General features: G+C 40.2%; 2 protein-coding genes across 2 annotated transcripts; one reads left to right on the forward strand and one right to left on the reverse strand.

The window, feature by feature from the left end:
• Positions 1 to 1,892: 1,892 nt before the first annotated feature.
• On the forward strand, positions 1,893 to 7,086 carry LOC122645998 (beta-glucosidase BoGH3B-like). Its single transcript, XM_043839451.1, has 8 exons — positions 1,893 to 2,078; positions 2,201 to 2,405; positions 2,538 to 2,628; positions 3,912 to 4,057; positions 4,991 to 5,237; positions 5,516 to 5,803; positions 5,909 to 6,107; positions 6,574 to 7,086. Exons 1-8 carry the CDS (start codon positions 1,925 to 1,927, stop codon positions 7,062 to 7,064), a joined length of 1,821 nt encoding a protein of 606 aa, XP_043695386.1. The 5' UTR covers positions 1,893 to 1,924; the 3' UTR covers positions 7,065 to 7,086.
• A 974-nt stretch (positions 7,087 to 8,060) lies between these two features.
• Positions 8,061 to 13,549, reverse strand: LOC122646001 (beta-glucosidase BoGH3B-like). The gene is made up of 7 exons (XM_043839454.1): positions 13,395 to 13,549; positions 13,155 to 13,245; positions 11,838 to 11,983; positions 11,200 to 11,446; positions 10,807 to 11,094; positions 10,495 to 10,711; positions 8,061 to 8,561 (listed from the first exon to the last, which is right to left on the reverse strand). The coding sequence occupies exons 1-7, from the start codon at positions 13,544 to 13,546 to the stop codon at positions 8,410 to 8,412; spliced, it is 1,293 nt and encodes a 430-aa protein (XP_043695389.1). The 5' UTR covers positions 13,547 to 13,549; the 3' UTR covers positions 8,061 to 8,409.
• Between the last annotated feature and the right edge of the window lie 9,519 nt (positions 13,550 to 23,068).

The raw sequence follows: 23,068 nt of genomic DNA on the forward strand, positions 1-23,068 counted from the left end.
CCAACCGAGGCAACCCCCCTTGAGGTCACTATGCCTCAAACTTTAATAAGATTCTAAGGATGTCGTTGGCACATCACTACAGGTGTCACAAACTCTTAAGAAAAGTAGGTGATACTCAGGATATGATGTCTAGCTTTCTCAAATAGGGTGTACCAAATTATGGGATAACCTTTATAAAAATCAAAGAAAAGTAATGCAATCATTGTAGTAAATTAATCTAAGTTAGCTAGAAAAGCAATGCAATCATTGTATATCATTTTTTTTATGTTGTTTTACCATAGAAAATTATGTTAATGTACGTATTATGGCAATCATGATGTTAAATAAACATTTTTCTTACAATTATTATATTTATTGAATAATAATAATAATAATATTATTAAGAATTTAAAAAAAAAAATCTTCTAAGTAATACTTTGCCCTAATGAAATAATGATGCTTCACTATTTGTCACTTGGCAATACATGAGTTAGTTTATGTGATAGAGGATGAAAGTTGTCGTGTTTTTTTATTGGTAGAAGGACGAAAGTTGTTCAAACTTGAATTCAAATTATAGTAAAAATACCAAAATGGTATCAAATAAGATGAATATATAATACAAAATGGCATTTTTTTTAATTGGGAAAGAGAATGCCACTCGGCAATGCAGTGAACGCCTACTTTGTGCCTTGACACAAGGGAGCATGAAATGACCACCACACCCCTTGGAACCCTAGAAATGACCAGGGTGCGGTGGTCATTTCGTGCACCCCTATGTCAAGGTATAGGGATGGCGTGTTTGGAGCGATCAGGTGGTGTTCTTTTTCGCTTTTTAATTTTAACTATTTTCTCTATTGTTTTTAAGTTTAAATTGTAAAAATGAGATGTTTGTCTAATCCTCTATTTATGGACCAATCATGTTCTTCACTAGGTATAGTGACAGAAGAAAATCCCTAAAAAATATATTGGAGAAAGTTTTCATAACTGTGTAAACCGTGTATGTGAGAGGATGGGAATTTCAAGACATTAATTAATGGGTGGGGGGTTTATGACTTTTTCAACTCTATATGAGAGGGGACACACGACTGGACATGCTTACACAATCATGTATGAAAATATATTTAAATAGTTTTCTACACAGATAGGTTACTTAACCTTAACGGCTTTAATAGTTCCATATGCAGCTCCTTTTGCACTCAAATTTTATAGACATATAATCAATATTTGGTCCCTTTTCCCAAAAGAGAGGAAATTGATTTTTTTTCAAAAGAAATTAAAAGGTAAAGATTAGAATATCTTTTCTTTTGTTTTTGGTAGAAGATTATAATATTAATTTAAAGAAAAATAATACTGATATCGTTTCTTTATGCCCTGTCACATGGGATAATGAAATGATCACCTCACCCCTCCACTTAGATTCCCCGTGCATGCGTCTCCCTTTCATCTTACATGGATTTTTTATTTATTTATTTATTTTTGGTAGAATCTCTTATGGATTTGATTCCTTGATTTCTATGGTAGTCCATAGCCACTAAACGTATATCTTCAAATCAGCATAATGGATCTGGATCTCTACTTGCGACCTGCCCCTATTTTCTTGTGCCCCACACACAGTTAGGCAGAAAAAATCGCTTTACTTTTGCTTGGGCAGGGGTAAGGCTATCTTTTTGCTGCCTTGTCTTGTTGTGTCTATGAAATAGTATATTAACATTTTAAATAGCAATTTTTGTCCTAAAAATGAAGACAAAAATTAAAGTTTAGATGCTCAATTAAAGTTTGTGACTGGAAGAGTCAACAAACAAAAGTTTAAAATTAGAGATGTACAGAGAAAAGCTGGCAGTTCTATAACAGATGAGAGCTCAAGCCCATGTCCATTTCCCATTCTGATTTCCACTAGCTCTGAAGTATTCTCTCTCTTTTCTTCTTTCCTTCTGCTTCAGCAGTCATGGCAGAAGCTCCTTACAAAGATGCAAGTCTTCCAATAGAGGCACGAGTGTCTGATCTCCTCTCTCGAATGACGATACAGGAGAAGATCGGACAAATGGCCCAAATAGACCGTTCTGTCGCCTCCCCAGAAGTTATCAGAGACCTTGGAATAGGTTTGATCTTTCCAATTAACCTTCAATTTTCTGTGATTTTTTCAAATGGGTTGTTTTGTTTTTGTCAAATTTCATAAAATTAATGTGAAACGAGTTGTGTATGTGTAAATGGATTGTTTCAGGGAGTGTGTTAAACGGTGGTGAGAGCGCTCCAGCGCCGGGCGCGACACCTACGATGTGGGCGGACATGATCGATGGGTTCCAGGAGGTGGCGATGTCGACGAGGCTAGGAATTCCCATCTTTTATGGCACTGATGCTGTCCATGGCCACAATAACATTGTCGGCGCCACTATCTTCCCCCATAATATTGGCCTTGGAGCTGCAAGGTCTCTCTCTCTTTCTGTTTCCCTGTATGTGTGTGTCGGTCCACCAAGACTTTTAGGGTGAAAGAATACAAAATTGCTTCTTTCGATATCCAATTAGAATCGTTTCATTCTGGGTTGTCTTATTGATGGAAGGGACGAGGATTTAATGGTGCGGATTGGAAGGGCGACTGCCTTGGAGATTTTGGCCACGGGGGTCCCATTCCCTTTTTCTCCTTGCATTGCGGTAAGAGTGTAAGACCATAATCTCCATTCCAGCTTCCCTCTTTCCTGCTGTTTTTGCTTTCTGTATTACAAGACCCTTTGCTCTCAGATATACTTCTTTCTCTCAGTAACTTGTACGGCTGAGAAACTGAGCTAGCTTGGTCCCCCACCCACCACTACAATCGTGTCTTCTTTGGAGGTGTACGTAGACTTAGCCCTGCTCTGCCTCAATACAGTAGGGTCCCCACAGTGGTTGCCTTTAAAAATTGATAAGTCCCCATTGATGCCTTGGGATCAGCTCCCTGAATGGGGTGCCACCCCACATTGATCTCACCGCCCATCAGGTGTGGGTCTCGTTCATGGAAGATGAGATCCATGTGGATAGAGAATCCGGACTCAGATTATTACAGACTGCGATGGGGTTAAATGGATCAACCCTACTATTGTATAATCTCCACGTCCCTATCCGACTATCCCACTCTATTGCCACCCACCCTACCTCTTCAAAGGTATTAAAGTCCTACCATATCAATGGATTGATGTGGGCAATCCAATCATTAGGTAGATACAGCAGGGTGCAAGTCCTGAAAATTTCAGGGCCTAAGGTCAGGCCTGAAGGAAGGCCTTGGATTGAGCCCAATATATAGACATACACATGTAAAACTATGTATTATATATGTATAGATGTATGCAAGATAAGGGCCATGGATTAAGCATCATAATGTAATTTTATTTTTATGTATAAAATACATAAAGATAACAAAAACAATACCAAACCCAGCCCAGCGGAGATATCTCAGCTAGACCTTGGACTGGGTCAGGCCTAGGCAGAAATATCTCAGCCCGACCTTAGGCTGGGCTGGGCTGGCACCTATACAGCACTGTTTAGACTGTTTATATGTCAAAGTTCACTGAAATCTCAAACTTATTATCCAGCATTTAATGGAGTTCCCCCTCCCCCTCTGAATTTTCAGCTCTCAAGGCAATGAGGATTGGTATGATAATTTTAATTCTCACTTGGATTGGTCATCTATTAAATTTTTAAATTAACTCATGGCATGCATTTAGGTTGCAACTTACCACAAACAGATGGTCCAGTTTGGTCCCATTGTGGTTTGACCAAGTGGTTCAAACCGATGAAGATGCATGATCAACCCACCTATGCCCTACAAGTAATTTGAACAGTACCATATGAGTTGCTTAGATGTTGAAAAAGAGAAAAAGGGGGGAAAAGAGAAAGAAAAAGTGCTAATGTGATTTGTGTTTAATTTGCTGTTTATATAATGGGGTACTTTCTTACTTCAGGTTTCTAGGGATCCAAGGTGGGGTCGGTGTTATGAGAGTTACAGCGAGGACACAGAGACTGTGAGGAGCATGGCCAAAATCATACTAGGACTCCAGGGATTCCCTCCTACCGATCACACCTCGGGTTATCCGTTTGTTGCTGAAGGGTAATTTCTTTGCATTACACATGTCCAACTATTTTGTTGCTTAACTCAATCATGAAAATAGTGTGTGGTATATGTATTTTGCATTTACACATTTCCAACTATATCTAAAGGACAATTTATTATGATTGCTATATTTTTATATTCTATTTTATGTAATTTATTAAATTTTCAATTAAAATTATGGCATAATTCCAAATAATACAGAAAAAAGCATTGTAAAGTTTATAAATAATATGATTGAGGTATAAACTCTTAAGGTTCGTGAAGTTTTCTGAATGTTTGAAAAATACAGAATTCAATGCATATTGTTCACTTATTCAGTATGTACATGAATATAATATGTTTCGAACTCCATTTGCAATTGCTTTAACATTTTTCTCATCTATTTTGGTGGAGACCAAATGATTTCTCCTTCCCCTAACTTACCTATCCAAAAGAGGGTTTGCTTGGTTGATAGCAATGACTGTCAGACCGGGTGACCATCCTATTTGAATGGTGCACTTGGGAACCCAGGCATTGGAATGCTTGTAAAACTGGGAGAGGGGAAGAATAAAAGAAAATTATCTGCATTTAATTGGACTGTGACATAACTATCACTGTGAGATTAGCATTTTTCGGTAAAAAAAAATTATGTAGTATGGACTAGTGGACCTATACGTGGATGAGGTAGCATGAAGCCCATGTCCAAGATAAGCCACAACTCAGCTCATAAGTACTGGTTTTCCAGCCTGGCTTGATCAGGGATATCTGCCTAATTTCAGGGCTGGGCCAGTTAGTCCTCAAATAGGCAACCCAGCTCAGGTTACATCCCTTATTTTGTCTTGCCATGTCATGGACTTGTGGGTCCCACAAAACTGGGAGTTCAAGGTTGGTGGCCTAATGGCACCTGCTTTCTGATGGATGACAATATGAATTCATTAATGGGGGTGGCAGGGGAAGGTATGTAATGGGGTGTGCAAAGCACTACACAGGGGATGGAGGGACTGAAGAAGGGGTGGACGAACACAACACTGTGGCCTCCTACGAGGACCTCTACCGCATACACATGCTGCCTTACATAGACGCCATGGCCATGGGTGTGTCGTCAGTGATGGTCTCTTTCTCCAGCTGGAACGGCGTCAAGATGCATGCCCACCGCTTCCTCCTCACTGAAATCCTCAAACAAGAGATGTCATTCCAGGTACCCAATACACATAATTCGCCGCATTTGTCTCATATCACCTTACATAAAATTTTACTCCCTATGTGAAATACCTCATTGAACTTTCATATATTCCTTTTCATTTTACCTCACTTTACCAATGAATAATTTATTTTTCCCCAAACTGGGTTTGGTGCCATCGCAATTGGAAAGCATATACCCTGGGTCTGAGCCTGGATCTAAGTAGTCATGTTTTTAAAAGTTTAACCCAAGACAATGTGGTTTTGATTCTTGATTTGGCTTATTGTTCGGCACAGGGTATGCTTATAACTGACTGGGAAGGGGTAGATAGGATAACAGATCCTCCTGGTTTGAACTATACGGATTGTTTGAAGGCAGTAATCAATGCTGGGATGGACATGATCATGATTCCATTCAAGTACGAGAGGTTTTTTACAGCAATGAACTATCTCATATCATCAGATCAGATTCTGATCAGCAGGATTGACGATGCCGTGACAAGGATTCTAAGGGTGAAGTTTATATCGGGGCTCTTTGAGAGGCCCATGGCAGATAGGTCCCTCTTTGACATGTTTGGCCACAAGGTCTATACAACAACTACTTAATTCATATTACAGAACATTTTTTATAATTTGTGTACTAGCAAATTCATTAGAGCTTATGTTATTTGGAACTCTGGTGATTCTCAGAAACATAAAGAACTGGCTAGGGAAGCAGTAAGAAAGAGCCTGGTGTTGCTGAAGAACGGGAAGGGGGATGAGAAGATGCTTCCCTTGAACAAGAACGCCCCAAAGATTCTGGTGGCTGGGTCTCATGCCCACAACATTGGCTACCAATGTGGGGGTTGGACTATAACATGGCAAGGCAGTTCAGGGAACACCACTGAAGGTAATACTGAAACCTCGTCTTAATTTCTTCATTTTTTTTAACATTGCATACATGCTAGCTATTTTTCTGTACATGGAAAACTTGATTTGGCATTCTGGCCATTGGGTATATGTAGGATACCTCAAATGGGCAACTTGTCAACATTCATGGTCTATCTAAACTGAATGGCCTTTTATCATGTAGGAGGCTTTTCCCCTTTATTTTTCCACTGGTTTTTGTTCTGTAAACACCTTCAAACAAAATTTCACATTTTCGAACAACTTTGAAACCACTATAATGACACATAGGAAGCTCAGATTGGTCTAAAGTTGTATTATGACTAGATGAAGGCATGGATAACATGTCCATTGAATTCTGGTAATCATCTTGTCCACATAGAATAAAATAGAGGGCTTCTGGGAAGGGAAGCATAAGAAACACTTAAATTTGCTGAGATATGCTAAATATCCAACGATGACTCACACAGGAACAACAATTCTAGAAGGGATAAAGAAGGCAGTCAGCAAGCAAACCCAGGTGGTGTTTGAAGAAAGCCCTGATGAGAAATTCCTAAGAGAGAACAGTGATTTCTCATATGCAATTGTAGTTGTAGGTGAGCTTCCTTATGCAGAATTCCTTGGAGACAGCAAGGAACTAAGGCTGGCAGTCGATGGGGAAGAGACGATCAAGACTGTATGCAGCAAGGTAAAATGTCTAGTCATCATTGTATCTGGCCGGCCTGTAGTGATAGAACCTTATGTGGACATGATGGAGGCATTAGTAGCAGCTTGGCTTCCTGGAAGTGAAGCTGGAAATGGAATTGCTGAGGTTATATTTGGGGACTTCGATTTTCATGGTAAGCTTTCAAGGACATGGTTCCGTCGGGTTGACCAGCTGCCAATGAATTTTGGGGATCCACATTATGATCCATTGTACCCTTTTGGTTTTGGCCTTCAAATGAATATCTCCTCACTATGAAGTGGTAATGTCATTTCTTCTTTCCTCTCTTCTTCTTCCTCATCTGTTTGATTTGTTATGCTGTAATTACATATTCTGTTATTTGACCCTCTAAATTTTATTTTTTGGGGGAGTTATGAAGTGATCTTTCAATTAGATATCAGATAAAATATTATTTATTTATTTTACAGGTTTCTGATGAAATCTCATATTCGATGTTTGGATAGCAAAACTGTTTTATATATGAGAGGTAACAACTATCAAATCATACATTCGAACTTCAATTCTCTTGCTGAGAGCATAACACTATGCTGAAATATTTTTTTATAAAAAGAGGAATTATCTCATTCCATCAATAATCAATTTTTTTATAGAGGGGATGGTTTCCTGGATGATTCACTTAGGATTGCAGTCCTGTTTGGTCTAAACATTTGCTTTATGGAAACAAGTTACTTTAATTAAAAAGAAGATTAAGAGTATTGTTTCTTAAGATAGACTTGCATCATTCGGTTTCAATCTCTCTATTTCAAAAACAAAGATAAAAAGGCTAAAACTTTATCTTTAATTCATATTCCTCCATTCAACAATTTTCAGAAAAAACATTCGGAACGTAGGATGAATACGTAAATGCTAAACAAAATTCCATATCTCCGAAGATGTAAATTGCACACCATTTGAAATGTTGTTTGGCAAAATCCATTTATGGCTAATTTACTTGAAAACATCCTTGTCCTACTTAGAGAACAAAACCAGAAATCAGTATTTTTTTTTTTTTGTGGGTAATTTACACATACCACCCCGGAGGTTTAACGAAAGTATGATTTTACGCCTCAATTTTGGATAATTCTGTGTCCCCCCCCTGAGGTTTACAAACGTTAACAAATACATCTATTCCGTCATTTCTTGATTAACAGTGTTAAAATTAAGAGGAAAATTGACAGAATAAAATTTAGAGGGTCAAATAACAGAATATTTAATTACAGCATGACAAATCAAACAGATGAGGAAGAAGAAGAAGAGAGGAAAGCAGAAATGACATTACCACTTCATAGTGAGGAGATATTCATTTGAAGGCCAAAACCAAAAGGGTACAATGGATCATAATGTGGATCCCCAAAATTCATTTGCAGCTGGTCAACCCGGCGGAACCATGTCCTTGAAAGCTTACTATGAAAATCGAAGTCCCCAAATATAACCTCTGCAATTCCATTTCCAGCTTCATTTCCAGGAAGCCAAGCTGCTACTAATGCCTCCATCATGTCCACATAAGGTTCTATCACTACAGGCCGGCCAGATACAATGATGACTAGACAGTTTACCTTGCTGCATACAGTCTTGATCGTCTCTTCCCCATCGAGTGCCAGCCTTAGTTCCTTGCTGTCTCCAAGGAATTCTGCAAAGGAAGCTCACCTACAACTACAATTGCATAGGAGAAATCACTGTTTTCTCTTACGAATTTCTCATTAGGTCTTTCTTCAAACACCACCTGGGTTTGTTTGCTGACTGCCTTCTTTATTCCTTCCAGGATTGTTGTTCCTGTGTGAGTCATTATTGGATATTTAGCAAATTTGGGCGTTTCTTACTAAAACCTCATAGGATTTGTGAATCCTGGGATGGTGTGATGAATATTCACCCCGTAGTGAAGGAAAAAAATTTTCCTTTTTATTGAGAAAATTATCTTTTCAAAGTTGCTTATATGACGGTTCTTTTTTTTGGTAAATTGTTTTCCTTAAGTTGGATGGTTAATTTGGTCATTTTTAATCCATCTCAAACACATGCTTTGCTATGTTTTCAATTTTTTTAACCTCTTGCATTTGCTGTTGTTCAACTTTCGTTAGATACACCGAATCTTCAAAGATTAATTTCTCCACATTGCAAGATATGCGTAGGTTCAAATTGAATAGATGAATAATTAGACATTTTTTTCTCATCAAGAAGAAATGAAAATATTATTGAAAAAAAAGAAGAGAGCTTATCTATTAGGATGTCAGGATTTACAAAGAGAAGCCACTTTTGCTGGTGCATGAGCTTCACCATTGGTGTACCTAGTACATTAGGCTCTTGCCACTGCATGGTTTGGAGGAGGCTGTTTCTTAACTTGAACCTATGACCACTAGATCGCAATGGAGCAACCTTACCATTGTGCCGAGGTCTGCTCTCTTCCAAACAAAAGCACAACATGAGTTAAAAAAAATGATTAAGAAAAAGAATGTAATTTGTTGTAAACACAGACAACTCAATCTAATATTAAAGAATACGATTTAGAATCTAAAAATATAGTGTGTTTCAATCTTCCTCCAACAATGTGTGGGACTTCTTTTTTGACATAGATTTGATTTGCTTATGGACTCCCCTATCAACATACTCGACAACTACTGCTCTAGTTGATGAACAATGGTGGTTCGTATGCTCTATTTTATTTTATAGATTTAGCTTGCACAATTATTTGTCTCCTTTTACTAAGACTTTCTTTCCCAAATGTTACTTGTCAAGCAAAGAAAAAACTGAATACAAAAAATGCTCAAAAAAAGTGTATACCATCCAGTCCCCTTCATAAACTAAATAAGATTGTTACACTAATTGACATTCCCTTTGGATTAATGGTAATTGTTTCTCCAATTGATATTCTTTGGTTGCGATGTCTACATCAACCTCTATAATCCATCTTGGATTGCCTCCGCTTCCATGAATGTAGCAGAAAAACTGCTATTATGCTTGCATTCTAAGTCGATTTCACATATGATAAAAATAGTTGTTCTTATTACCCGAATGCAAAATCAACCTATAATGCATTCCAAGAACGCATACCAAACACAGCCTTGGTATTTCATAAATTTTCATTGATCAAAACAACAATTATGAAAATGCTACAACTAAAATACCCATTTGATCCTCATATAGCCCTTTATGTACAAATTTTTTGTTATAATCTATACCATAACGAATCAAATAGATGAAAAAGAAGATGCAGAGCCTCTTTTGTGTGATTGGATACCCATTTGGAGCCCATACCCAAACGGGTACAGCGGGTCATAATACAGATCCCCAAAATTCATCGGCAGTTGGTCGACCCGCCGGAACCATGTCTTCGGAAGCTTACCCTGGAAATCATAATCCCCAAATATAACATCAGCAATCCCTGCTCCAGCTTCACTCCCTGGAAGCCAAGCAGCCACCAATGCCTCCATCATGTCAACATAAGGCTCTATCACAACGGGTCGACCTGATACAACGATAACCAGACATTTCACCTCCTTGCACACAGTCTTGATAGTCTCCTCTCCGTCCAGTGCTAGCCTAAGCTCTTTGCTATCACCGTCTGTTTCCGCATATGGGAGCTCGCCGACAACCACGATCGCATAGGAAGAATCCCGGTTCTTGTTAATAAATTGCTTGTCAGGTTTTTCTTGGAACACGACCTGGGTATGCTTGCTAACAGCCCTCTTAATGCCTTCTAAGATGGTTGTTCCTTTGGTGATGTTGCCTGAGGTGCCCTTCCATGAAACAGTCCACCCTCCACATTGGTAGCCGATGTTGTGTGCATGAGACCCAACCACAAGGATCTTGGGGGCATTCTTACTCAAAGGAAGCATCTTCTCCTCTCCCTTCCCGTTCTTCAACAACACCAAGCTCTTCCTCACAGCTTCTCTTGCCAATTCCCTATGTTTCTGTGGGTCCAAAAGGTTGAAAAGTTAAACCAAATTTAATGACCAAAATACCCATATCAATGAAATCGATTAATTCAATTGGGTTTGGGACTAACCTTGTGTCCAACCATTGGATGGAGAGACCGGTCAGCCATGGGCTGTTCAAAAAGCCCAAGAATGAACTTCACCCTAAGGATTCGCCTCACAGCATCGTCAATTCTACTGATAGGAATCTCACCGGACGACACAAGCTCTGTCATGTATGTAAGGTATTGCTGGTATTTGTAAGGGATCATGACCATGTCGATTCCAGCATTGATGGCTGCCTTCAGGCTTTCTTTGTAGTGTGAACCGGGTGGGTTGGTCATCCGGTCAATTGCTTCCCAGTCTGATATGACCATACCCTGTCCCATGTAGCAACCCATAAGAGTGATGACAACTAGGGAATCAGGACCAGGTTAAAGGTAGAAATTTAAATTCAGAGATGTTGTATGATAATTGTATGTTACCTGGAAGGACATCTCTTGTTTGAGAATGCGAGTGAGGAGGAAAGAGTTGGCATGCATCTTGATCCCATTCCAGCTAGAGTAAGAAGCCATGATAGTTGACACGCCCATGGCGATTGCATCAATATAAGGGGTCATGTGGATGCGATACAGGTCGTCATATGTGGTCACTGTGTTGTACTCGTCAGCCCCTTCTTGTGTCCCACCATCGCCGGCGTAGTGTTTTGCACAAGCTAGCACTTTCCTTCCCCTGTAATGGATCCATTCAGTAACAATCATCATAATTTAGAGTCTCTACCATCTAATAAATAACTAGAGATCACGGTTTTGGGAATCGGTATCAATCGAATTGGTCATATCATATTATATTGGTATTAGTGTTGAACTGATACCGGATTGATGATACGATACAAATAGTAGGTAATATAGTATAATGATATTAGGGCTGCGTTTGGTATGCTTTCTAGGTCGATTTTGCATTCTCGAATAGTAAAAATAGTTGTTTTTATTGTCTGAGAATGCAAAATTTCCTAGAATACATACCAAACATAGTCTAGATCTTCAGGTGCACGTATGTGCAGAGGATCCGATCTCAATAGGTGTGAAAATGGAAATACACTTTAAACAGAAAAAGCAAGTACCCAGAAGCGACGAAGGGGTAACCAAGGGTATGATTGTGAGGAGGGTAGCCCTGTAGGCCTAGTATGATCTTGGACATCCTCCTCACAATTTGCGTATCCTCACTGTAGCTCTCGTAGCATCGACCCCACCGCGGATCCCTACACACCTGCAGTTCCACACATTCAAAGAGATTAATTAGTTAAAAGATGAACAAGACCATAGCCGTGGTAAGAGATGTTGATTATCCAATAGTAGGTGCTACTTTTGAGGGATCGGGAACCTACTCTTTCTTCGAAATGGTATAGGAACAACGGATACTATACTACTAGGGATGAGAAAGCTGCTCCTGCGATTTCTAACCTGATTGGTAAGTTAGGGCTTTGAAGTGGCCTTTCCACTGGTAATTTAGGTTTGAACTAAGATTTTTTTTTTTTTTAATACAGGTAGAAACTTATTAAAAAACCTTGAGATCATAAGATTTCTTAATCATAATAATTAAAATCGTTTTAAATGAGAATTAATTAAAAAAAAATCTTATCTTAACAAAAATAATGAATTAAGAAATTGAAACCTTACTTTAAATGTTTTTTTAGACAACATGTATTTTTTTTCAATGAATATATATCCTATTATATAAATACTACATTAAATGATTTTTATATAATAACATATATTTTATTTGGAAAGCAGTTTTCTGTACGGGAGTGTGGCCTACGCCAACACTCCCATGTGTCTATCTCTCTCCTCCTTAAAATAAGGGGGCAGAGATGTCTTTTCAAATGGATAGGAGAGAGATAGACTCATGGGAGTGCTGGCGTAAGCCACATTTTTGGTCAGAGAACTTTTTCCCATTTTTTTTATACTGTCTCTACACAAAAGTGCATGAATCTTTTGGTCAAATCTTTTTTATTACAAAGACACTTAAAGTAGGTAGAAGGTTTCTAGAAGTTGTAACTCTTAACTAAATTAATCCCAAACAGGCATGGGTTTCCTTTAAGCTAAAAAATCTCACAAACTAAAAAATAAAAATAAAAAAAATAGAAAAATAAAAAAATCATCCACCATTTGAAAAGAGAAAAAAATAAAATTGCTGCTACCCAGGTTGCAAGAATGCTCCTGCTACCTGTGCTTCCAACCAAAGAAGTTGGATAATTTCACTCCTTTGGCTTCATAAATACCCTCTAAGGTTTTTGTACTTTATAAAATGTCCTTTTAGATTTCATTTCTTTGGCTGTGAACCGGGTAGCATGAACATTCCTGCAAGGGTTGTATAGCTTACTGCTCAGAATGACCGACTTTAATTGATCTTTCCGTGTAGAGAGAGAGAGAGAGCTTACAGCAATACAGGGAGCAAAAGCGTACGGCATTCCGGTGCCCTGAACCTCCAAAGCAGTGGCACTTCCGATCTTCACCATTAAATCCTCATCCCTTCATCAGAACAAAACAAGAAAATGAGAAAACAGGAAAATATTTGCCAAAAATCTGATAACAATTTATCTTTAAATGATCTCAAGCTTCTGTTTCTCCCACAGTTGCACAGATTCACACAAAACAGAGAAAGAGGAAGATAGAGAAACCTTGCAGCTCCAAGGCCGATGTTATGAGGAAAAATAGTGGCACCGAGGATGTTATTATGGCCATGGATTGCGTCAGTACCATATATCATGGGAATCCCAAGCCTTGCCGACAACGCAGACTTTTGGAATCCATCGATCATGTCCGCCCACATTGTAGGGGTCGCGTTTGGCGCTATAACAGGATGACCAACCGGCACTACTCCGTTCACTACACTCCCTGAAATTGATAACCAGAACAACCCTCATTGTCAGTGTTTCATCCTCTTGAGCTTCAAAGAATTCAAGAAAATTAAGCTTCAAAAAAGAAAGAAAAACTTAGGTTGTATTCGGTATGCATTTTATGTTGATTTTGCATTCTCAAATGATAAAAATAATTGTTTTTATCATCAGAGAATGCGAAATCAACCTAGAATGCGTTCTAAGAATGCATACCAAACACTTAGAAAACTATAGAAAACAGAGGGGACGAACCGATGGAATGATTAGTAAGGACGTCAGGAGAGGCGACGGAGATATCGATTTGGGCCATTTGGCCGATCTTTTCATGAGTAGTCATCCGAGAAAGGAGATCTGAGATTCGGTATTCGGTTGTGAGTCTTGGATCCTTGTAACCAGCTTGAGCTGGTTCTGCTGTAGCTGAAGCTGAAGCAGAAGGGAAAATGAAGATGAAGAGAAAGAGAAAGGAACAGAGGTGGAGAGAGGTGCAATGGAGATCACCATGGTTCATCTTCATATTTTCTTAGCCTTTCTTGGAATTACGATTAACGACTGTGTGTGGAATTCAGATTCTGAAATCTCCTCTTTTATAGTTTTTTTTTTGGGTTTAACTTTTATAGATTTTGATGAATTCGGTTTCGTGAGACAACTTAGATGCTTGAATGTGGAATATTTCTGTCGACATCTCTTGTAAGAACAGAATGTGGAGCAAGTTACATGTTCATTAGAGAATGAATCATCTGCACGTACGCTCGCCATCGCCCCTCCCCCTCCGCCATTTTGGAATGAGATCTTTGACTCGTGTCTGTGCCTTTGTATAATTTTAGTAGGAAATTTCAACAAACTTTTTTATTTTGATGTGAAGGTTAGAGTATATATTTAAATCTCATTTCTTAGTAGGACCGGCGTGCCCGGAGCTTTTTAATTTTGTTAATAATTGTGGTTTTGTTGACCCACGTTTACATGACTAATGAGGAAAAAAAAACACGTTTTTTTAATTGAATAAAGAATGGGCGACTGATGTGGAATTCAAATTCAGAAATCTTCTCTTTTTAGAAATCTATTTTGGTTGAAATTTTATAGATTATGATGAATTCTGTTTCGTGAGAATCCGACTTAGATGTTTGAATATTTCTGTGTGCATCTCTTGTATAGCTAAGAACAGAATGTGGAGCAAGTTGCATGCTCATTTGAGAATGGATCATGTTTATTTTGTGCAGGTGATCGTATATCTTAGACCCAGTCACATGTATATTTTGTTTTCCTAAACTGTACGAATGTGACATACATCTCAGAGCCAATTACAGGCTCGAAATTGGTGGCAAACCAAGTGGAGACCCAACTCAGTCAACGGTTTAAGTTAAATTCAGTCCGAAACCAACCTAGCTGGTTCAGTTACAGCTCTACTAGACTTAAAGGGTTCCACATTAAGTAATAGAGTGTGGGCTGGACACTCTTCATCAATTGCTTCATTAATTAGGAAAGATACTATGCGTGGTAGTGTGAAGATCGAGGCTAAACCGTGTGGATGTGGATCTTCTCAATTGCAATTCCTACTTTAATTCCTACTTATTTGGATTTATTCCTCTCTTTAGTTTGTGTAGGATTTGTTTCTATGAATGTAAGTTTTCTTTTGTTATTAGATTTAATCTCAACCATAGGATCTTGGAGTTGAGATTGGGTTAAGGAACTTTCTTCTTGTAATGGTTATGCTAAATAGCCCACGTTGAGGATGAATAAAACAATTTTTGGAGTTGAATAAAAAAAGAGAGACTATCTCTCACTCAGAACCTTGAAGAGTTCTGTACTAAAAAAACCTGGAAGAGTTTTTTTTTGGATCTAGCCTTGAAGAATTAGATTTTTTTTAGGTATTGAAGATCGCCTTAAAGAGTGATCAGTCAATCTCTACCCTATTCGATATTGCCCCGATATAAGCTGCATCACTTGGTATCAGAGCCAACTGGAGATCTGTCATGGCACCCATGCGTAGAGGTAACCACACAACTCCAGCTGAAACGACCAACCTCGGAGAGGAGACTCGGCAACTTTGCCAACAAGCTACCGATGATCAATTCACAATACATGTTGACTTTTGCAAACCTCGGATCTTCGGTGGGTACCCGGACGAGAATGCCGACGAACATGATAGTTTTCAAAGGCTTGAACCAGATGTTGCATCGGAAGTACAACGAAAATCTTGGCTGCAACACAGTGCGCCAGCAACATTCAATCCGGATGACTGTCTTACTTGCGACAAGACAGTTCAGTCACAAGTCCCCATTTTTAGGGATCTCACCATTAACTTCTCGAAGGCTGATTTAATAATGGGCTCAACAATCGCAGCTCACCTTAAGGTTGGTCATGATTTCCTAGTCGGAGCATCTAGGACCTCTGTACCATCAGATCTGGATTCATCTGTGTCCTTGCATCTTAGTCCACTGGATTTTGTTTTGCATTATTTCCCATTTTTTTCTTCCATATCTCAAGGTTACAAGAAGAAGAACCAAGAAGAATCAGATCTCTCCTTTTTGTTGAGATCTATTTCCATGAAGTTTTGTAGCAACAACTCATTCACACATGGAGATACAATCTCAAAACCAAAACCACATGTGGCTTCTGTATTTACAGGTTTCACATGGGATAGCATTGTCTAGTTTTCATTTGATCCTGGTAGAAGGCGAACATATGAAGATGGTGACTCAAACTCGAAGACGAATTTTTTTAAACCGGGAGGGAATGATGCAGGCCCGAAATTGGTAGCAGACCAAGTGGAGACCCAACTCAGTCAACGGTTTAAGTTAAATTCAGTCCGGAACCAACCTAGCTGGTTCAGTTACAGCTCTGCTAGACTTAAAGGGTTCCACATTAAGTAGTAGAGTGTGGGCTGGGTACTCTTCATCAATTACTTCATTAATTAGGAAAGATACTATGCGTGGGAGTGTGAAGAGGCTAAACCGTGTGGGTGTGAATCTTCTCAATTGCAATTTCTACTTTATTGGTGCTTCCTATTTTATTGGAGTTAAATCAACAAATTTAATTCCAACTTATTAGGATTTGTTCCTCTCTTTAGTTTGCGTAGGATTTATTTCTATGGATGTAAATTTTCTTTTGTTATTAGATTTAATCTCAACCATAGGATCTTGAAGTTTAGATTGGGTTAAGGAACTTTCTTCTTGTAATGGCTATGATAAATAGCCCACGATGAGGATGAATAAAACAGTTTTTGGAGTTGAATAAAAAAAAGAGAGATTATCTCCCACTCAGAACCTTGAAGAGTTCTATACTCAAAAAACCTGGAAGAGTTTTTTTTGGATCTAGCCTTGAAGAGTTAGATTTTTTTTAGGTAGTGAAGATCACCTTGAAGAGTGATCAGTCAATCCCTACCCTATTTGATCTTGCCCGGATATAGGCTGCATCACAATCACATGTATATTTTGTTTCCATAAACTACACGAATGTGACGTACATCGCAGAGCCAATTACATGTTTATTTTGTTTTCATAAATACTCCTTCATCCCTTGTAAATGGTAAAAATAGGACAGGTGGTTACCTCTCACATGTATGTGCACCTGTACGTATGTGTAGAGTTTCATTTATTGTATTTTCCACGCAAGAAATGGATTGGGGTCTCTTGCTGCACGCGACTGTGTAGACACCCTATTTTGTCTTTTCTCTTGGAGGTTTTCCATAATGATGATGAACACCCTCCAAGGCCTAGATCCGATGTATCTGTGGATGTAGCGTCAATGTGCACCGCCCGAATCCTTTTACCGATCACTCATTCCCCTTTGCCGGAGCCCAAACCTGAAGTTCTAAGAACCCCTGGAAAGGCTAGCCATGACCCAGACTCCTTAGAACCAGCTTGGTCCAAATAGTCCAAACCATGCCCATTGACACTAAAACCTACATCGACACTCAAAGACCCCAAGTCGACACCGAACCCACCTTCCTTCGACATCGAGCCATACCTCCTCACTGTCGAACAGTGCACTTTTACTGTCTATCTCACTTGGACACTTAGCCAATGGTAATCGACACCCGATCCATTTCCCTCAATGTCGAGTCTTGTTCATCGACAGCCACTCGATGTCGACCATACCCCACTTCGATGTCGAATCGGGTACTTTCACTATCGAATAACAATAAATCCGAGAAGTTCAAACCTTCCATATTTCGCTCCGATTGCGATTCTTTTCGCGTGCCAGCCTATTTTTAGCACTTTGGATCTCAATCTTGGCTTCCTTAGGCCCCAAGGAACACTTCCTAAGGCAACTAAACACTTGCCCCCATCCATTGGTCCTTACCTTGACTTTACACCCACTGTCGATGCAAAGACCACCCACCTGGATAATCCGGATTAACTCCACCAACCCTACACGAATTTGAGAGTGCACACACCCCTCTACACCTATAAATACACCCCCTCTCACGTTGAGAAGGGTTAGACATTCACTTGAGAGGAGCTTTGCTTAGTCCCCAGTTCAGAGATAGTGCCCCCGTACACCCATACTTAGCCTCCATTCAAAATTTTGAGCCCTTAACTTTGACATCCTACTTAGCCCTGGTCTATTGCCTCTCTACCACTTGAACACCACAATCCTCCACACTTCCCCTACCTCAAGACTTGGAAACACCAATCTGGGAATCTCGGCTTGACTACGAAGTACCCGAGTACAAGAGACAAGAGAAGCCTTAAAAGTGGCGAAACTTGTTCTTACGTACAAATCTCCTGAGTTACAAGAGGGAAACCTCCACATCTTTAGTCTTTTCCTCTCATTAGGTAAGAGTCTATGCTTCCTTTATATTTTACTTGATTTCTCATTTTTAATTTCCGTTTTGAGAAGGGGTGTGATCCCATCTCTCTAGATGGTGATCACACCTTCTCTCTCCTCTCTCTCCTTCTTCCGAAGTTCATGCATATTACTCTTTTATTCGTCTCCATGCATGCACTTTTGTATGATCCCCATCCCTCGTAATTTAAGATTCCCTCATGCATTCATTTTACGAGTCTTCTCACATGCCATGTACACATGTTTTCATGTTTTATTATCGTTATCCACATTCCACCACATGCACAGGCCTAGCCATCATTTCTGTCTCTTTCTTTTTATCATCTCTTCATGCTTAACCTCGAGTCCACCATGCTTAAGTTATTTAGGTCTTGAGTCTTTTATTTTACATTCCAGTATACGAACCATTGTTTCGCAGGCGGACCTCTGGGTATGAGCTCTTTTCACTTTCCTTGTGTTTTATTTTCTTTGTACTTGCATCTTACATTCTATCAAAGTATGTTATTCCATTGCCTAGCCAAGTAATAGAAAGATCGGCAAGTCCGGGCGGACTGGGGTGCATAATACCTTCTCCGGACCATAACTTGACCCGTACCCAGACCAACAGATCATTTGTTTCCCAAAGGGTGTTTATGAGAGTCATTACATTACAATCTTGGGTCCTAGACCCTCCTCGAGGTGGCGACTCCAACCATTCGCTTCACCTCTCTCTTCTCCCCAAAGAGGGATGAGGTGGAGGACACATGACGATCCTCGCCATGTCATTATCCTCACAGGCTGCCCCAACTGCCCTGCTGCGCAGACATAGTAAGGTGCACAGTGACCGCTTTACCCCTGATCATGCGCCTTGCTCGAGTGGAGGTAAGACGGTCATTTCGTGCCTTGTTGTGTCTGCATAGTAGAGCAGTTGGGGCAACTGCGCAGTAGAGGATCCTGATCTGTAAGAAATAGCTATAAAAGATAGGACTGAGTTTCCCTCTACCCACGGTGAATGGGATACCATAAGGTGGAAGAGGGCGGGACAGGATATCAAATGAGTATTTTTGGAACATACTAAAACCCTAAGAGGGATTTACGAACCCTAAGAAGGTGGGTGAATCGTCCTCTATTGGTGGAGGAAAACTTATTCCTAAAAGGTATGGGGGAAAAAAAACATAATACTAAAACAAAGGAAAAAATCAACTTTTGAAATAGGAAAAACCCATGATTTGATCGTTATTACCCCTTGTGAGTTGAATGTCCCAAGTACCGTTTTCTCCAATTAATGCCCACAGTAAAGTAGCCAAGTAGGCACCTCACAACAAAGGAAAGACAAGTATATATGTCACACCCCTATCCCAAGCTTATGCCATAAGCACAGTCAAGAGGGTGATTAGGATAACACATGTCACCCCAATTCCTACCAGGATCAACGACACAGTGTCCCAGCGCATAGTTACCACCAAGGGCCCACCCAAATAGATACATTTGAGTAAAAGAAATTAAATATATTCCAAATCATTGTCAGAGTTATAAAAAGCGGAAGCATTTAATTACCTAAGCAGTTATAGTATGTTCAACTGTCTAGGTGATAATATAATAGTTAATATTGAAGTCAGCTGACCATGACATAACCACTCAAAACTATAATAAGTTATTACAGGAATTATTTATAACAGGCACACTGCCCTAAAAGAATCAAAAGGTAGGAAAGTCCCCAAGTAACATCAGTGCCCATAAGCACAATCATCACAGGGGCAACCATCGCTGTGTTCCTCTGACACGTACTCAGGTTCCTCAGTCCCAATACCATCGTATTCCACCGATTGTACATCTAGGCCGGCCAAATATCCTTCACCTACATCAAAATCTAAAAGTTGTGTACATAGGGGGTTAGCTCCACTGAGCCAGTGAGGGGAAAAGGGGAGTGCACATACACACAATTACACATAGTCCATGATACATGAAATATTAAATACATATTTTTCACCTAACAAACAGTCTAAGTCTTGGTATATGCTACTGTGATAACTCGGGAGACATTGAGGGTCACTTATCCTATCGCCCCAGTGAAACCTCAATTATCACAAGGGACTTACGCCTGTAGAAGCCATCATGACCACCCAGTGGTAGACCCCGATAGTCGTTACTACCCCTGACCTGGCCTCTCCCACCTCCACAGACATCAGGTGCTCCGACTATCCAACACATAAACCCCTGTTGGCAAGGGTTGTAGCATAAGGGAGTATAAATCCTAACCACAGATATACTACATGCATTTCTATCATCCCGAGAGGTATTCTGGGTGCATCAAAGTCCCACTCCATTTAGTATTCGGGTACCAGCACGACATATCGCATACAGACCAGGATGGCAATTAATAATAATCAGAGTTCCTAGGGCCCTGACACCGCCAATACCCGACACCGTAACCTTGTATAACAAGGTAAAGCAGTACATCAACATCTCGTCAAATCATATTCAACATGGTTTTATATGCAAATGCAACATAGCAAGAATGAATGCAAGCACATAAACCATTTTATGTTTCATACGATTATATCTATATATGTATATGTCAAGCCCAATCATCACCCAAAACCCACTCACTATTTGCCTGATTGTTGTTTGGTGAAGTTTGCCCAAGTGCACGCACTCCCGTATAGATTCCAAGGTCTGAGGATGCGTGAAAGTAGTGTTAGAAGTATATAGGTGGGTCCCACTAAGGATCCCAACAATTAAATGAAGTTTGGGTCGAGACAGCAGGAACAGATGAAGGAACGGAGTCAGGCAGGTGAGTCCGATCGTCGATCCATCCAGGTCATGCCCAGAAAATATATGGAACGGACTTACGGGTGGATGCGGAATATGGATCCGCTCGTGCATTCGTCCCAACTCTGAGACACACCCAAGAGCAACCTAAGCATTCTGGGTTTCGGGCAGATTCATCTTAGGTAGGTCCGCTCAAAACTCCGCTCAGAGGAACAGCCAGGTTAGGCTGAACGGACTAATGGACGGATACACGATAGTGAGTCCGATCGTTCGTCCGTTGCCCTTCCTTTGAAAAGCTGCGAAGAGCATCATCTCCAGCCCTTCATTCATGGATCCATAAGGGTCATGGGGTTTGGGAGGTGAGCTCAGACCTTCGTTGGAGGTCCAATACATATGGCCCTTCAAGGAGATAAGGGGATATGAGGGATTTTAGGTCCATTCCCAAGGTTCTTCCCAAACCAAGGCTTGGTTTAGATGCTTGAGCAGCATAAAGGTCATTCAAGGCTAGGGATGCATTGAGAACAAGAAATGTGAGTCTCAAAGGGCATTACTAGGGTTTATTGGGTTTCCATAAGAAATCCCCAAGCTTGGGATCGATCTTAAGGGTTTCCCCCAGATTTAAAATGGAAGAGAGAGGGAGGGAGGTGAAGTTACCTACCTTAAGGATGGATCAATCAATGCTTTCCACCTCCATAGCCTCTTAAAGCCCTTCTTCTCCAAGCCTTCAATGCTCCCACAGCTCCAACGTTCAGGTAGGTAGAGTAGTAAATAAGACTTGAGGGATAAGTCTTGGTTTTAAAACTAATCTCCCTCTTAAGGTCTATTTGGATTGGGGCTTAATGAGTCAAAACTCATTAAAAGATTTATTTAGCCAATGGGTCTTCCCAAATGGCAAACCCACGAACCAAGGGGACCAGGGATGAGGCCAACCTCGCCCAAAAGGCTAAAATAGGGTGTCCGAGGCACGGGGTGTGGGTCCCACGCAAGGAAAACACACAGAGTCCAAAGATAGCATGGGCGGACTAACGGGTGGATTCAGTCTTGGTGAGTCTGCTCGTGCATCCGTTACTGCTGTAAGGACAGAAACCTAAAGAAATTGGTCGGGCTTTGGCCCACACTTTAAGGTCAACTAGAGTAGGGTACAGTATCATTCACAAGGTCAGTGTTTTACCCTTCGGCCGTCACGACGTGTCCTTCGTGATCCCAAATAGTTTTCCAATCGCGATACTAAGCTCATTGCCAAAGGAAGTATCTAACTGTGGGGACACGGGGAATGCCTTCCAGTACTCCTCGCTCCGCGGACTCGTGCTAGGAGGATGATTGATGAAATTGCCATCGATAAATCTCCCCCACTGCCAGTTGAGAAACCTCTCCTCCACAGGCAGGCCCGTGAACTGGTCAATGATCTTGTGGGCTAGGTTTGACCACAAGTGAAAACAACTCACCAGCATACACGGCAGTAGAATCTACAAGTCACATGAGAGAGAAAACATTATTAAATAGTAAATCCGGGCGCGGGTGTAACAATATATGTTTTTTCCTCTCTTTTTTTCTTGTATTCCATATGTAGCAGTGCTTAGGTGATCATCTGCTTAATCTAATGATAAAGTAGGTTTAGTTCTACAACATTAAATGGAGAAACACTCTCGTATATGTACATTACAAATGGGAAAGAGACCATTGCTTGGTCGTGTAAGTCCCTGCATCAGCACAAGGGGCCAATGAGAACGTATGTAGGGGCATCGACATGGATGGATATTTTGATTTCACATTGGGCAAGACAGTAAATTTGGGTGCTCCTATGGCTTGGCGATGGAACCATGCGACCAAGCAACGCTCTTTTTCCCTTATAAAATATACACTTGACATTACAAAATAGGGAGAAAGAACATTGGCAGGTTGCACGCATACACTAC

The sequence above is a fragment of the Telopea speciosissima genome, chromosome 11 (genome assembly GCF_018873765.1).
Source record: "Telopea speciosissima isolate NSW1024214 ecotype Mountain lineage chromosome 11, Tspe_v1, whole genome shotgun sequence".
NCBI lineage: Eukaryota > Viridiplantae > Streptophyta > Magnoliopsida > Proteales > Proteaceae > Telopea > Telopea speciosissima.